Here is a 17056-nt window from a genome sequence, read left to right as displayed (position 1 = left end):
ATCACTACTGCAGGATTTCACACCTCCAGTACTTTAAAACTCAGATTTCAACTATTTCACGTCTATCACCCAAAGAGACTAGACACATGTCTGACCAAACCTGCCACCAAGACCCCGGTGTTCAAACAGTAATCGGATGTGAGCGTGTGAACTGAAGTCTATATTGCAACCTTACAAATCTCCGAAGTGGCAACAACTCAGACTTTTGTTTTTTAATTTAGCTCAGGCTTTTTCATTGTTAGCTCAAAGTAAGTTACATTAAGGTACTGTAGGTATTTCCCTGTGCCCAGAAGCATTGGTCCAGTGTTTTAATTACTGAACTGTTATTTCTTCATCTCCCTTCACACACTGCTTGCTGTTCCTTGTCTCCTTTCAATACCACCTCTGACCTTATATATAAAAAAAAGGTTTGTCTCCTCATTTAACCTCTAACATTCCTTTCTTTTGCTTGACGTTTTGCTTTCCTGATTTCTTTCCTCGTTTCCTTTAACTTAACCAGATATTCTTCCCTGTTCTCTTTTTGGGATATCTTGTATTTCTTGAAAACCCTTATTTTTTAAGCCACCTCCTTTGAGAACCAAACAGGTTTATTTTTCCTCTTACTTTTCCTTATTTTTCTTACATAGATATTTGTTGCCTTATTTAAAATACTTGTCACTCTTAACCCATATTCAAGGAGATTTCCAAGTGTTACAGTCAAAATATGAAAACAAACTGACAAAAATATGAGACAATAGTACAATGCACTCAAACTTAAAATGTTTACAAGATTCACACACACAAATGGTAAACCCAAGAACAAAGACGACAAATAAAACAGAATAAGTAATCATAACTGGCAATGTATCATACAGTTCACTTAGTAAAGGGCAGGTTTAAAAAGATGAGCTTTTAATTTTTTTTTTTTTAAATTTTAATATTTTGTTACATTCCCGCTTCTGAACAGAAAAAGGAAGTTGGTTCCATAGTAAGGCTCCAGCCTTAGGAAAAGCAAGTTTGCTTACTGTAAACTGTGTTTTCCGTAGACAGCAGATGAATTAGCCACGCTGTCTGGGTACGTCTTCCGTGCCACTAGGTCTTTCAGCTAGGTGCTCCCTCTTGTATCTTCTCACGTTTGCCTGAGGCTCTCAGTCCGTATCTAAGCAAGATAGTATGCCGTGTCTGAACTGTCCGGGGAGGTGGGAGGGTCAGCATGGCTAATTCATCTGCTATCTACGGAAAACACCATTTACGGTAAGCAAGCTTGCTTTTTTCACGTAGATAAGCATCTGAATTAGCCATGCTATCTGGGAGTCCCCAGCGGACGTATTGAGCATGTTATAAATGTGATTTGTTAATTATTGTGCTCAATACGTGAATTGTAGGCAGACAGTTCTTATGAAGGTTTCTGATGTATAAAACATGTGCTCTTATGTAGGACTGTCCGGCCCATGTGCGCATTGTCGCTTGTCTGTTTATCTAAACAGTAATGGGACGTGAAAGTATATAGTGATGACCAAATCGCCACTTTGCAGATGTCTTCAAGAGGTACTTCATAGATGTGACCGATGGATGCGGCCATTGCACGAACTTGATGCGCCTTAGAAGTTGAAGATAAGAGTGCAGAACGTTTTTGGTAGCAGAACTATATGCAATTGGATATCCAGGAAGATCATGTTCGTTTTGTCACTGGAAGTCCTATGCATTTGGATTAAGAGAGAGGAAGAGCTGCGAGGGTCTGTTATCCCTTGTGGGTGCGCTTTTATAATAGGCAAGTGCACGTCCATGGTATGGAAGTTTTTTCTCGTTTTCATTGTTATAGGTTTCAGGTAAAAGAAAACCTCATAACAATGAAATGGAAGAATGGAAGAAAACTTGGATGAGTGCGTAATGTCACTTTGTCATGGTAAAATTGCAGGTAATGAGGGTAGTATACTAAAGCTTGAAGTTCACTAACACGTCTAGCCGATGTTAGGGCAATCAAGAATAATACTTTCCAGGATAGGTATCGTAGGTGACAAGAGTCCATTGGTTTAAATGGCGGTAGAATTAGTTGTTCTAGGACTATGTTGATGTCACAGGGTATTGGAGGCTTCTTGATTGGAGGGCGTAATTGCAATATCCATTTCATAAATCGGGATACTAGAGAGTGACAGGATATGGGCTCACCGTTCAAAGGTGTATGGTAAGCTGCTATCGCACTTAGATGTACTCGTAAAGAAGCGGTCGCTAGGCCTTCAGTGTAGAGCAAATGAGGGTAGGTTAGAAGGCGTTCTGGTGGGCAGGTAAGGGGATCAGTACCCATAGTTTCACACCAAGAAGCATAGCATGACCACTTCCTTTGGTAGATTAGCCTAATAAATAGTTTCCTAGAGGATACTAAGATGTCCTGGAGTGGAGCAGCGATGTTTAAGTTTTGAAAGGCGAGCCGCTCAATCTCCATGCTGGAAGATGCAGGGAGGAATGTAGAAGATGAAGCAGTGATCTGTTCTCCTGTGTTAGTAGTTGTGGGTTGTTGCCCAGAGGAATAGGGTCTCTTATTGAGAGTTGCATGAGATAGCTATACCAGGCTGGTGCTATGAGAATCAATTGTGCTTTGTCTTCTAGGCATCGTTGGATTGTGCGAGAAATTATTGGAATTGGAGGGAACGCATATAGTAGGCCTTGGGACTAGTCTAGGAGGAAAGTGTCTGGAGCTAGTCTGGAGGTGCTCGGGTATACTGAGCAGAAGGCTTCCACCTTCCTGTTGCAAACAGATCGATGCAGGGTAGACCCCCATATGGAAAATGTGTGATCTGTCTGCTGATGTGGTTCCCATTCATGGGGGTGAAAAATCTTGCTTAGTTTGTCGGCTTTGGAGTTGTTGATTCCTGGTAAGTCGCTTGGAGGTGAATGGCTCTGTTGTGTGCCCATTCCAGGATTTGTATTGCTTCTTTGCACAGGTTCCAGGAACCTGACCCTCCTTTGTTTATGTAAAACATTGTGACCTGATTGTCTTTGTGGATCATTATAGTTTGTTCTTTTAAGAAATGTTTATTTTATTTATTTAACACTTTTCTATACCGACCTTCATGGTTGGGACCATATCAGATCGGTTTACATCGAAAGGGGGAACTGTAACCAAAACCGTAGGTAAAACAGGAAGAACAAAGTTACATTCAACAAGGGTGGTAAACTTGGAAGCAAAGACTTATTTTTGAAAGACTTATGTTTGAAGGATCGAAGTACGTTTCGTACTGCCTGTAACTCCAATAGGTTTATGTGTAGATTGCGTTCTTTTGGGGACCAAAGTCCCTGAGTTTGAAGCTGATTCAAGTGAGCTCCTCACCTCGTGGGAGAGGCATCTGTGGTGAGTACTAATTGATACCGAGGAGGTCTCAGGGGTGACCTGTGGTTAGCATAGATGGTAGTTATGTTTACTGGGGTCGATAATAGATGTAGGAATGGAGTCCATTGTTGTTTGAGACCCCATTGAAGGCGACGCATGTGTAAACGAGTATGTGGAATCACATAAATCGAAGCTGCCATATGACCCAACATGGTCATGATTTGACGGGCAGGAGCCTTTCTGGCCTATAGAAGTGTTGTGGGTAGTGTGCAAATAGCCAGTGCCCTTGGGTGTGGCAGGAATGCCTTTTCCTGAACGATATCGATATAGGCTCCGATGAATTGTAAAGTTTGCATCAGCTGAAGGTTGGACTTTTCGTAATTGATCAGGAGTCCAAGGTTGTCGAGACAAGAAATTGTGCATAGTAGATTTTTTCGTAGGAGAGATTGGCTGGGTGCTACTATGAGCCAGTTATCTAGGTAAGGAAATATTTGAATCCCTTGACGACGAAAGTGTGCCACCGCTACTGCTAGACATTTGGTGAATACTCTGGGGGCAGAGGAGAGGCCAAATGGCAGGACCTTGGTATTGGAAATGTCAGTTATTCATTTGGAAACAGAGGTAACACCAGGATTTGGGATGCATTGGTATTGAGCATATGCATCCTTCAAGTCCAGTGAACACATCCAATCTCTGAGTTGAAGGAAGGGTAGGATGGATTTGAGAGATGTCATCTTGAATTTCTCTTTCTGAATATATCTGTTGAGCACACGTAGGTCCAGAATTGGACGTAGACCCCCCCCCCCCCCCCCCCCCGCCCGGGAATAGAAACCGACGTGCTGTGTTTTCGCAGATTAGTTCCTGAATGCAGTTTTGTTGGAGAAGAGTGTTCACTTCCTTCAAAAGATGTTTGTGTGTTTCTGTGGAACTAAGTGCGGTAGGTTTGGAATAGTTGTAAAATGGAGAGAATACCCTTCCTTTATTATTTCTAAAATTCATTGATCTGATGTGATGGAGGACCATGTTGGGAGGAATGATGTTAAGCATCCTCCTACTGCCAATGTCAAAGCCGGTGGCGAAGCTATCTTTAAAAAGATTGAGGTTTTTGTTGGGAATCCGGTTGTGTTCGGGTTTGCCTAGGGGCTCTAGGTCTAGCGCGAGCATCCTGTTACTGGAAAGGCTGTTGTGGTTGTTGGTACTGTTGAGGCCAATAATATGAATAAGGTTGTAACTACGTTGGTAAGTAGGCTTTCTATAAGAAAGGTATTTTTTTCAGAACGATCCTTGTGGGTGCGGAGATGTTAATGACAACACTGCTGTTTTTGTTCTTTTAGTTTGGTGACAATGTCAGTGAATTTATCACCAAAGAGATAGTCAGGTCGACACGGGAGGTTTGCTAGTTTATCATGGACATCATCCCTGATTGCACTAGAACGAAGCCATGCTAAACATCTTTCTGCTACTGCGTTAGCAGATGCTTTAGATGATATATTGAATCCTTCACAAATCGATCTTAACAAGTGGCTCAAACCTTCCTCTATATTGTGGAATTCTACTGGAAGGGTGGAATCTGCTGTGGTGAGATATGGTTTGAGATTTTGTAAACTGTCAAAAAGGTACTGGGCAATAAAGAATGGGTTTTGAATTTTTGCGTTTACCATACTGGATTGGTAAGAGCGTCTTGCGAAATCATCCAAAAGCTTGGCATCTTTAGACTGTGGTGAATTGGCAAGTATTCTTGCCTTTTGCATTGCCAATTCTACGACAACTGACTGGTGCGGTAATTGCACAGCTGCATAATAGGGAGAATCCCTCATGTGGTATATAAGATCAATTTTTCGGGAAGTGGCTGGGGTGGTGAGGGGTGTGTCCCATGATTTTTCCATGAGGGCATTGAGTACCTGATGTTGAGGCAAAGCATCAGGTTCTCTTGGGGAACTGAAGATTTTTAAAATTCCCATCATTTCTTGTCTTGGGTCAGTGAGTTTCTTGGTCTCAACATTTAAAAGGAGACCAACCTTCTCAAATTGCGAGTAAGTTGAATCCTCTGGCGGGGATGCTGGTTCGGGTGGAATCTGCTGGGTCAGAGGGGTAACCCGTGGATGAAGTTAAAATGAACTCCTTTATTGGTGTTGATGGCTGCACCGGTTGGACTTTCGGTAAAGGGCCTGGGATGTTTGAATCCTCCGGGATAATTGGAATTTCCATTGGAGGAATTGTGGAGGGTGGTTTTGGAGGCTGTGCCTCCATGGACTTTAAAAATTGGCATAAAATATCCGCAATTTGCGTCATAGCTTGCGCAGCTAAATTAGATGTTGATGGCATTGGATGAAGAGTACTGGGCAATGGTAGCACAGGTGGTACTTGAGGCGTTGGAGTTTGTGGCTGCAGGATTGGTATGCTGCCCGAGGAGAATGAAGGGCTTTCTGATAAATGGGAAGGAGATATGTCTCCTTCTGGATCAATTATGAGCAATGGGGATGGTTCCCTAGGCTTTTTATGCCCAGATATATGTTTTTTAGGTGTAGTATGTGCCAATTGCGTCAACTGCATCAATGACTTACTCTTCTGTGTCGATGTGCGCCCTGCATTGGTGCATCGGAGCTTCGGTGGTGTTGTAGTGCATCGTGTCCATGCTTGTGCTATGAGCTTTATCTTTGCTTCGGGAAGCCGTTGGCGGTGAGGTGCGCAGCTGCGACGCCATCGATGTATCCCCGATCCCTTCCCCTGTTTTTAAAGGGTTTTGGGAATGAGTGTATTTCAGAGAGGGGGGGGGGGTTCCATCGAAGAAGCCCTTTTTGATGTCATCTTCTTTTTCCTTTCTGGTCCTGGTGATGACCTTACAGAAGCCTCTGAACGGGCATAGGGGCCAGATGGTGTTGCCCTAAGTTGCTCTATTCTTGCTGCACGCTGGCGCTGTGCTTGAGGAGACATGCGTCCGCAGTCTCTGCAACTTTCCTGATCATGATCAGGTCCCAGGTAAATATAACAGGACTGATGGCCATCAGTCACTGACAATTTTTCTACAATTGCAGAACTTGAATCCTGGTTGAGGCATGATAAGTAAACAAGCCTGTTTTGTGGTAAATCTTTGATGAAAAATCTGTTTTTACCTCAACTGTTAGTCAGAGTCTGGAGAGACAGAGCTTTCAGTCGCGTGGAAAAAAAACGGACTCAGGCAAACCAGGGAGAGCACAAGAGGGAGCACCTAGCTGAAAGACTTTACTAGATTTAGAGAGCTCTGCCACCTAGTGGCACGGAAGATGTACCCAGACAGCATGGCTAATTCAGATGCTTATCTACGTGAAAATAGCTCCTTTTAATTGGTTCCACTGTTGATCCACTTCTCCCATCTTTTCCCAATCTTAGTTCCTCCTTAAGGTATGTCCCCATTTTACCAATGTCTATAGTTTTGAAATTCAAAACTTGGATCTTAGAGTGACTTTCCCTTCCCTCTTGGCTGCTATATCTGATGATCACCTATTTGGACATTGGAGACATTATCTCCATTTGTAAGCACTAGGCCAAGTATCTCTCCCCCTAGTGAATTCTATCACCATTTGTTTGAGAATAGCACCTTAAAGGGCATTCAATATCTTTCTGCTTTTTGCAGAATGTCCAGATTTGCAAGATTTTTTTTTTTTTTTTTTTTATTGATAACACTTTGGACACATAAGAATCACATTAAAAAAAAAAGTTACAAATAAGGAAATGGGAGATTTCTGACATGATTATTAGAATCCACTATGGAGTGACATTTTCCATCTGAGGCAGTCTGAAGTCTTTTCCCTCTCTAAAAATGTTTTAAAATATTTTCCTCCTTGTTTGACAGATTCTGTGATATACATTGGTAAATGAAGTTCTGGAATGGATAGTGGAGTTCACTTTACCACGTCAGATTGTTATTGATGTAATACTTACGCAGCCATTGCACTTCTAACCCCATTGGCAAAAAGTAACGGATCCTTTTTTTCTTCTTCATTAGGAAAATGAACAGGCATAAACTAAAGGGAAAAAAGGATAAGGAGAGCTTAAAACATGGTCACTCAACCATAGTAAAGTTACATGATAGACATATGCAATGATATAGAATATATTTATAATACATTTTTAGTTGAGGTTTAATGAGTCATACAGTTGCTTTTCTAGATAAATATGGCAACCACTAGAGCAATGGTTCTCTACCTTTTTTTCTGTCGGGACACACCTGACAGATGGTTCTCACATGCGTGACACACCGACCCATGATAGTCATGGGGCTAGATGTAAAAGTACAGTTTGTATCCACGGGAACCCCCCTGACCCACAATAATGGATGTAAAGCAGAATTATGACATTCCCCATACAACTCACCCTACAAAAAAAGATATTCTGGTTCTGGTGTCATCTCAGTAACAGCAACACAAAGTCCTACTACCAGGCTCAATAGCCCTACTTATGAAAAGACAGCAGTTTACCACCAATGCATGTCCTCTTGAGAAAACACAACAAATAAGACTGATACAAACACTTACATGCTAGTAAAATATCTCATCTCGGTAACAGACATAGAACCAACCTAACATACTCCCAGGATCTGTAGTAATGCACATAAACTAATCCGCACACAGTTACACCTGTATTATGGAATGCACTTAAACAGGAGCAACCCTATCTATGAAAAGGCAACACTACAAATATTAAATCAGGCCCTAAAAACCAATACAGCTCTTATTAGGAAAACAGAACTAGCCAAGCAGCTATATATTCCCCCACAGAAATAATTGTATAACTATACTAATAAGCAGAATAAATGTTTCAAAACAGCTATGAATAGAACATCCAACAATTAAAAACTCATAAAACAAAAATTCTCCAAACACCAATAAAATATTTCAAAAAAGCAGACACATCACATAATATTAAATAATTAAAATGGCAGTCAATCAAGAAAAATAAACTTAAAAAGCCACCTTTACTCCCTCCAGCAGCTCTCCTACTCCTCTTGTACATAATTTTCTGTACTTAGGGCCAGGGCAACAAGAACACTTAGACTCAGTAAAAGGTATAAAGTAAATTTTATTTGACATTAGAAGTGTTCTTGGGAGATGCTGCATACTGGGTGCCCTTTGTCTTTCAAAACAACCAGCATCTCATAGGATACAGGACGGGACCCTTCTTTTATAGTTAAACATACAGTATTGCCGAAACTTCTAGAATTACGTGACTGCCCAAAGACTCATTTACAGAGACACATCATGCTGTTGTCATGACAACCTATCCTCTGAACTGCCCTGACAGGTTTCCCCAGGTGTAGCTCATTTGCTCCCACTCTCCAAATAATCCTTTTGTCCTGTAAATGATCTTGTCCAGTGAGGTTTCAACAGAATAGTGCCTGAAGCTCCCGCCGTTGGTTCCTTCTGTGTGACCCATTGAATAGGCTCACCTCCTTTGGTGCCAGCTTGTCTATCTGCTCAAAGACATTCTGCAAGTCATGCTCAGAAAGGCACTCAGAGTTCATTCAGCTCTGACAGGCCACAGAACAGCAGAGGCGTCTGGGTATTTACCTTCTCAATATTGGTTGTCTGATCAGGCATATTCTTCACTCTTCCATGCAGGCCGTAGCACACACCAGAAGCAGCAGTAGAGGCTAAGCTCTATACTCATGGTCCTCTTCCTTAGGGCCCATGTGTCTCTCACACACACCATACCAGTCATGCATGCCCCTATGACCAGTTTCTGTCTCACACACCAATCATCTCCCAGTCTTTGATACACACCAGTCACCTTCCTGAACAGTTTCTCTCATGCCATGCACACACACAGGCTTCCCACTCCCGTGTTCTACTTACATATACGGGTTTCTTGCTCTCATAATCACTTTCTATGTCACACACACACACACACTCACCAGTCTCTCACTCCCATGCTTGTTCTTTCCACATGCACAGGCTTCTCATTCCCATAATCACTTTCTTTCTCTCACACACACAAACACACACCAGTCACCTGATCTCTCTCATACATACACACACACACAGGCTTTCCACTCCCATGTTCTCTCTCAGATATACAGGCTTCTCACTCCCATGTGTCTCACACACACACCCAGGTTTCTCACTCCCATGCTCACTCTTCACATGCACAGGCTTCTCATTCCCATAATCACTTTCCCTCTGTTACACACACACCAGTCTCATTTCCATGCTCACTCTCCACATTCCCTGAATCATTCTCTCTCTCATATTCACACACACCAGTCTCTCTTACATACACTGTCACCTTACCAACCAGTCTCTCATGCATGCATATACACACAGGTTTCCCACTCCCATGCTCTCACCCCCCCCCCCCACAACACCAGGCTTCTACTCCCATGCTCTCACATATCCAGATTTATCATTTCCATGCTTTTTTTTTCTCACACACATTTTTCTGTGCAGAAAACATACAGAAGTCATGGGTTATGTGTGGAAAACATGCATAATTTGTACACAAAATATGGACATATATCTCAAATATAGAATCGCTGAACCATGAACTCCCCCACAGAGTAACTTCAGCCCTGGAAACTATACTCCACTTCTGAAGGAAGTTAAATTTGAGTATTAAGAAAACCAGTATAAGATTAGGAATCTCTCTGCATCAAGGGGTAATGACTACTGGTTTAACATGGAATTTGCATGAAAGATCGCTAATGTGTGCACACATGAGCTCAGGGTTATGTGCACATATTTGTGTGTGCAAAATTGGGAGATAAGTTGGAGCACAAAAAATGATAGTTGTGCACATATTAGTTATTACATAGGGGACACTGAAAAATTCCATGTGTGATGGAGAAGAGTATAGGAGTAGGGGTATACTACTGTCCACTGGCCAAAAAGTACAGTTGATGAAATGCTAACAAATTTAAGAAGCTAACAAGTTTGGAAGCACAATAATAATGGGAGATTTCAATTACCTGAATAATGATTGGGTAATGTCATGTTTCTAGATAAAATATATGTCTGCTTTATGGAGCAGTCTAAGATCAGATGAGGAGGAGCCTTTTCTTCGTGGAAATTCTTAGTGGACTGCAGATTTTGGTGCAAGAGGTAATGGTAGTGGGGCCGCTCAGCAACAATGATCATAACGTGATCAAATTTGACAATGACTCAAGGAAGGACATTACGGGAATCTACAACTCTAACATTTAACTTTCAAAAGGGAGACTGAAAATGAACTAACTAAAAAAAAAATAAAAATTAAGAGGTCATGCTACAAAGGTTAAGCATTTACATCAGGCATAGACAGTTTAAAAATGTCCACATGTAAAAGGCGTAGAGCGAAGCACATTAGGATCCAAAAAGTGACTAGAGGATTCAGTCAGTTACACAGAATTGCGTGGCAATTCCACTTCAGTTAATAAATGTGCATCAGAAGGAGTTGATTTCAGTCCCCCGACACAGACCGCTTTGGCTGCATCAGGAAGGACAGAAGCCCAAACCAAAAAGTATATTGAAAAAGAGTAGATCAAAAAATACAGCGTCTCCAGACTCACAGTAGAACAGCCAATTCCCCTAGAGAATTAGTCGCAATATAAATATGCAGGAAATCTGTGAATAGGGACATAAGAAGGCATCGGGGGGAGGGGGGGGGGCAGGGCAGGGTGCACAGTAGAATATATCTTTCCCACTTCTCTTTGTTATTGAAGTGGACACTCGATGCTAGGATGCCTCCATGGAATTCCCATTATAACTAGAATTTACTTTAGAAGTCCTTTAACATGCCCCCCCCCCCCCCCCAGCGCCTTAGGTCCCTAATTCGCAGATTTCCTGACAATTCCCTGATGGGTTCCTGCAAGTTCATGGTGTGACAAACTCTCAAGGTGTACCACTCATCCTCTCCACCTTTTTTTACTGTTTAAAAATACTATCTTGGAAGCTTAGACGAGATATATTCCATGCATTTAAAAAAGATGGAAGGTCAAATGACTATAGCCATAGTTAAACGGTGAGGTGAAAGACTATTTTAGCCAAAAGAACTTCTTCAAAAATTGGAAAAAGAACCCAACTGAAGAAAATAGGAAAGCATAAGCATTGGCAAGTTAGACCTAAAATACTGATAACAAGCAAAAAAAAAAAAAAAAAAAAAATTAAAATAAGATGGCCATACAGGCAAAAGCTCATAACTTTTTAAAAATATATCTGAAGCAGAAAGCCAGTGAGGGAGTCTGTTAGATGATTAAGGGGATAGAGGAGCACTTAGGGAAGACAAGGTCATAGTGTTTACTGAAAAGGATGATGGGGAGATTCCTGTGCAGGAAATGGTATTTAATGATTTGGAAGAAGTGAAAAAAATCACAGTGAACCTGGAAGACGTAATAGGACAAATGAAAAAGTAATAATTCACCTGGATCAAATGGTTTACACTTCAGTTCTAAAAACTCAAAGATGAAATTGCATAACCATTACTAGTAATTTGGACCCTATCATTAAAATCATCTGTTGTACCTAAAGATAAGGGGGTGGCCAAAATGACACCGATCTTTTAAAGGGCTCCGGGGTAATCCAGGAACTATAGATAGGTGGGTCGGACTTCAGTGCCAAGAAAAATCGCAGAAACTATTCTAAAGAACAAAATCACAAAACATATATAGAAAATCATGGTTCAATGGGTTTATACAAGAGAAGGTTTGCCTCACCAATGCTACATTTCTTTGAAGGAGTTAACATGTAGATAATGGCGAGCTGGTGGATATAGTCTATTTGGATTTTCAGAAGGTATTTCATAAAGTCTCTCATGACAGACTCATGAGAAAATGAAAATGTCATAAGATAGGAGACAATGTCCTATTGTGGACTGCAAACAGAGTAGGACTAAATGGTCAGTTTTTTCAGTGGAGAAACAGTGGAGTGCCTCAGGAATTTGAACTGGGACCAGTGCTTTTTAATGTATTTATAAATGACCTGGAAAAGGGAACAAAGAGAGGCAATCATGATAAACTTATTCTGCATTTTTAAATCACAAACAAACAGATTGTGGGAAAACTGCAGGAGGACCTTGTGAGACTAGAAGACTGAGCATCCAAATGGCAGATGAAATCTAATGTACATGCAGAAAGGTAACCCACACTGTAGTTACACAATGTTAACTCCTATTTTGGTAGCTATCACCCAGGTGTCATTGTGGACAATATTTTGACATCTTTAGCTCAATGTACAGCAGCAGTCAAAAAATAAGCAGAATATTAGAAATTATTAGGGAAGGAATGGAGAACAAAACAGAGAATGTCATCATACATCTGAACTGCCAAATGCGGAGACTGCACCTAAACTGTATAGAATTAAGGTCACCAAATAGCAGAACTGGAAAAGGTTTAGAGAAGTGCGATCACAATGATAAAGGGGATGGAACAGCTCCCCTGAGGAAAGGCTAAATAGGTCAGGACTGTTCACCTTGCAGAAGAGACAACTAAGAGATGATATGATAGAGGTCTATAAAATCATGAGTGGAATAGAATGGGTAAATGTGAACCTGTTATTTACATTTTCAAATACAAAAACAGAAGTTAGCGAGTAGCACATTTAAAACTCAGAAAAGTTTTCATTCAAAGTACAATTGCCAAAGGATGTGGTAGAGGCAGTTAGCGTAGCTGGGTTTATAATAGATTTGACAAGTTCCTGGAGTAGTCCCTAAATTTATTAACCAGGTAGACTTGGGGAAAGTTACTCCTTATCTCTAGGCGTTAATAGCATGGAATCTGTTTGGGATTCTGACAGGTACTTGTGACCTGGATTGGAAACAGGATGCTGGGCTTGATGGACCCTCAGTCTAACCAAGTATAACAATTCCAAAATCAAAGAGTCCTTTGAAGTGGTGGAAGGTCAAATGAAATCTAAGCTTTTCTACACCAGCTACAGAAAAACCACTCCATGTAGGTACCATGCAATTACAATGTCCTCTTGTAGTGCAAAGTCATCCTGCTTGTAGAGGGAAAGCACATTTAACAGATAGTAAAATGTTTTGGCAGGGAGGTGTTCATGGTATTTTTCTTTTGCCTTTAACTTACCTCTACTTCCACCTTTGTAAACAGCTGGCATACAGTCATCAGAAAAATCTGGCAACTGGAGAAAAATGAATATTAATAAGGCAAATATGATTTACTTTTTATTTAACACATCTGCTCTCCTGAAAACTTATTTTGGTGAGAAAACCTCATATGACCTGCATGTTCACATTATCCCTGTAAGGTGAAACATTTTTTAAACTTTTAAAACAGAAAACACATACATCATGTGATAAAACTGGTTAACAGCCTTCCAAAGAGTGCTATTTAAAAATGTATTACTCAAGTACCCCACCGTTCATGACGAATTACATAAAAACATTTGTGATTAAAAGAAATACAAACATAAAACAATCACAATGATCAAAGCCTTCCAAAGAGTGCTATTTAAAAATGTATTACTCAAGTACCCCACCGTTCATGACGAGTTACATAAAAACATTTGTGATTAAAAGAAATACAAACATAAAACAATCACAATGATCAAATCATTGATCACCAGGGAAGAAAGCAAGTTTAAATGGAAACAGAGAAATGACGGCAGAAGACGACCAAACGGCCTATCCAGTCTGCCCAGCAGCTTGCATAGTTAATTCATCCAGTTGTCTATGGAAAGCCCCATTTACAGCAAGCAAACAATTTCTCAGTTGACAAGCAAGGCTGAATTAGCCATAACACATAGGGAGTCCTAAGCCAAAGGATGCAGCGGAGCACTTACTGAAAAAAAACATGGAGAGTGGACTACTGGGTGAACAGGCTGTGCAAAACGTCTTGTCCAAATTTACTGTCACTTCTAGATAGGTTGTCCAGATAGTAATGAGACGTGAAGTGGTGAACTGGTGACCCAGTTGCAGCTTTGCAAAATGTTCGATAGGCATGGCTTGGAGATGAGCCACTGAGGTAGCCCATGGCTCTCACCTGATGAGCCTTGATAAAGTCTGCTAGAAGGTGGTCAGCATGTGCTTAGCAACTGTTATTCCAAAGTCTGTTAGGATCATAAGAGAGAAAAAGTTGAAAAGCCTGGCGATGCACTTGCGTCCTCTGGAAATAAGTCAAGGCCCTTTTGCAGTCTGGTGAATGTAGGACCTTCTTCTGCTTAATTGCATAAGGTCTTGGGAAGAATGAAAACAGATACAATGCCTCGATTTAGATGGAAAGCCAAAATTACTTTTGGCAGAAAATCGGGGGTGAGTGTGAAGCACCACTTTGTTGTGAATAAAATTATGTAAAGTGAGTAATGCGACTGATGCCTGCTGCTCGCAGACTTCTAGTGGACATGATCATAACTAGGAACGTCAAGGAAACTGACTCTTAACCATTTGTAAGGTAGTTTTCTGAGTTGTGCCAATATCAAGTTGAGATCCCATGGCACAAGTGGTTTGTGCCAGAGAATCTCATATGCCATAAACCTTTTATGAACTTTGATACTAAAGGATGTATGAATATCGATTTGCCATCCATTTGAACATTGTAAGCCACAAGAGCGCATAGGTGTACTTTGACCAATGATGTACTAAGACCCGAAGGTAATAGAAGAAGTATTGGAGCAACTTCCTATGCATGCAGGCAAATGAGTCCAGGGAACTTGCTTGATACCAATATGAAAAACTATTCCATTTGAATCTGTTAGCTCTTCTGGTTGAAGACTTCCTGAAAGAGGTTACAATACCTTTCACTTTCTTGGATGAGAGTAATGAAATTAGCAAGCACTCAACATTCATGCCATTAATTTGAGAGAGAAAAGGTTTGGATGGCATAGATGACCCTCTAGTTAGAGTCAGATTGGACTCTAGAGGGACTGCCTGACTGGTTTCCTTTGCCAGATCCTCCCGGACTGATTGACAGCCAGTGGAAGTACAAGAGCCACACAGAAGCAATGAGTGTCAAATGCACCCGATTCCTTGAGCACTTTCCACACTATCCTAGTTACTAGCGGAAGAAGCAGAAAAGCACATGCTAGATCTGCATTCCATTCAAGCAGAAAAGCATCTGAATTTGCTTTGAAGAATGAAACATTTTTCACTTTCTTGATGTCTATGGATATGAACAAATTGAACAGGAGACTCCCAGAGACTGAATAATCTGTCTGCTACTGCTTGATCCAGAGAACATTTGATGATGAAACACTGTAAGGTGATCCACCACTGTGTAAGAGATCCTGGGAACACAGGATGCTTGCAGAATGGCTCTGTGGCTGCAGGCCTATTGCCCAAATCTCAGTGATTCCTGGCAAAGGACCCATGACCTCTTTGCCTCCTTGCATATTTATGTAGAACAGGACTACTTTATTGTCAGTTTGGATTAGAATTCTCCTTCCCTGAAAGAAAAGTAAAAATGCTCTTAATGCATATCTGATTGCTTGTAACTCCAGAAGACTGATCTGAATCAGACATGCTGCTAGCAATCAAATCTTTTGGGTTTGTAGCAGACCTGTGTGCGTTTTATTAGGAACTGGGAAACATTTTGAGGAAGAGGAAGCCTATTCCAAAAGGATGTGCTCCATCTTACCCAGCGTGAAAGCAGGCTGCTGGAGCTAACCTTCAAAATGGAGAGAGCAGATATTAAACTAGAAGATGGGGGAAAAGCTGTCACTCAGCAGCACATGATTGAAAGGGCGGTATCTTCAAAGGATACTAAACGAGGAGTTAGGGCATCCCGATAGAGGTTCCAATAAAAGCAATAGAAGCCCATGTACCTATAAGTAAATAAGCTCCTGAGTTAAAACAATTCCATTGTTAATACCAACAAAAAACATACTTTCTACTGTCCGCCAATTAATGTATTTGATGAGTTTTATATGCCGTTATTCGGTAGAGCCATAACGGTTTACAGAGTGAACATTTTTTCTTAGCAGTTCTGAAACATTATAACAATGTGAGCATTTACAGAAATAAACATATCAAGTCCAGTAGGTAATATAAGGTTGGATGAGGAGGGTAAGCATGTTTAGTTGGAGATTATAGCTGAGAGTTCATTTGATAGTTGGTATGGTCAGATGAATGAGGGTCCATGTAAAATTAGCAAAAGTGTTTTTAGGTCTTTTTTGAAAGTTTTTATGTTGTGCTGGGTTCTCAGGTCTTCAGGTAGTGTGTTTAAAAGTTTGGGGGAGGCGATGGAGAAGGCTCTCTCGTTGTTGCCAGATGTGCATCTTTGATGAAGGGGATGTTTAAGTAACTTGAGTTATTGGAGCGCAAGTTTCTTGAGAGGTTTTGAGAAGTTATGTTAAGCGTGTTTAGACCTTGATGATCATTGTTTAGAATTTTGTGAATGATGGTCATTGATTTGTAGGCAATACGTGCAGTAATAGGGAGCCAGTGAATGTAAAATGTGACAAAGAGAGAGAAGGTATAGCACTGAATGAAGAAGTAGATATAATTTCCATCTCAGAAACCTGGTACAAGGAGGATAACCAAGAGAGGACACTGCTCTACCAGGATACAAATTATAATCGCAATGATCAGGTGAATCAACCTGGGGTGGTGGTGGCGCTTCATGTTAGTGATGGCACCTGGACCATCTGCTCCATGTACCAGTCATTTGTTACATTTAGAAACTTTACCTGTCTCACATGTTCTGCTGTTACATTAATCCAGTCAATACTGGGGTAATTCAAATCTCTTGGGAAAACACCTTGTATCAAACTCTTATTTTTTAGTATCGTTACTGTCATACATACTAAGAATCCTTACTATTTTTTCATTTTTCTATTATTTTCTTGGACC

General features: G+C 40.9%; 1 protein-coding gene across 3 annotated transcripts in view; it reads right to left on the bottom strand.

The window, feature by feature from the left end:
• LOC115082320 (lysophosphatidylcholine acyltransferase 2-like) overlaps positions 1 to 17056 on the bottom strand; it is a 123535-nt gene that overhangs the window by 44195 nt on the left and 62284 nt on the right. For 2 of the 3 annotated variants that reach the window (XM_029586553.1, XM_029586552.1), the window contains exons 8-9: positions 13338 to 13392; positions 7229 to 7311 (exon numbers count right to left, since the gene is read on the bottom strand). In XM_029586553.1, the coding sequence (XP_029442413.1) occupies positions 7229 to 7311; positions 13338 to 13392 (138 nt within the window). The remainder of the gene's footprint in view (positions 1 to 7228; positions 7312 to 13337; positions 13393 to 17056) is intronic. The other variant, XM_029586554.1, reaches the window with a different exon arrangement.

This window comes from Rhinatrema bivittatum, unplaced genomic scaffold, assembly GCF_901001135.1.
Source record: "Rhinatrema bivittatum unplaced genomic scaffold, aRhiBiv1.1, whole genome shotgun sequence".
NCBI lineage: Eukaryota > Metazoa > Chordata > Amphibia > Gymnophiona > Rhinatrematidae > Rhinatrema > Rhinatrema bivittatum.
Note: the sequence above shows the minus strand (reverse complement) of the source record. Positions and strands in the feature narration are given on the sequence as shown.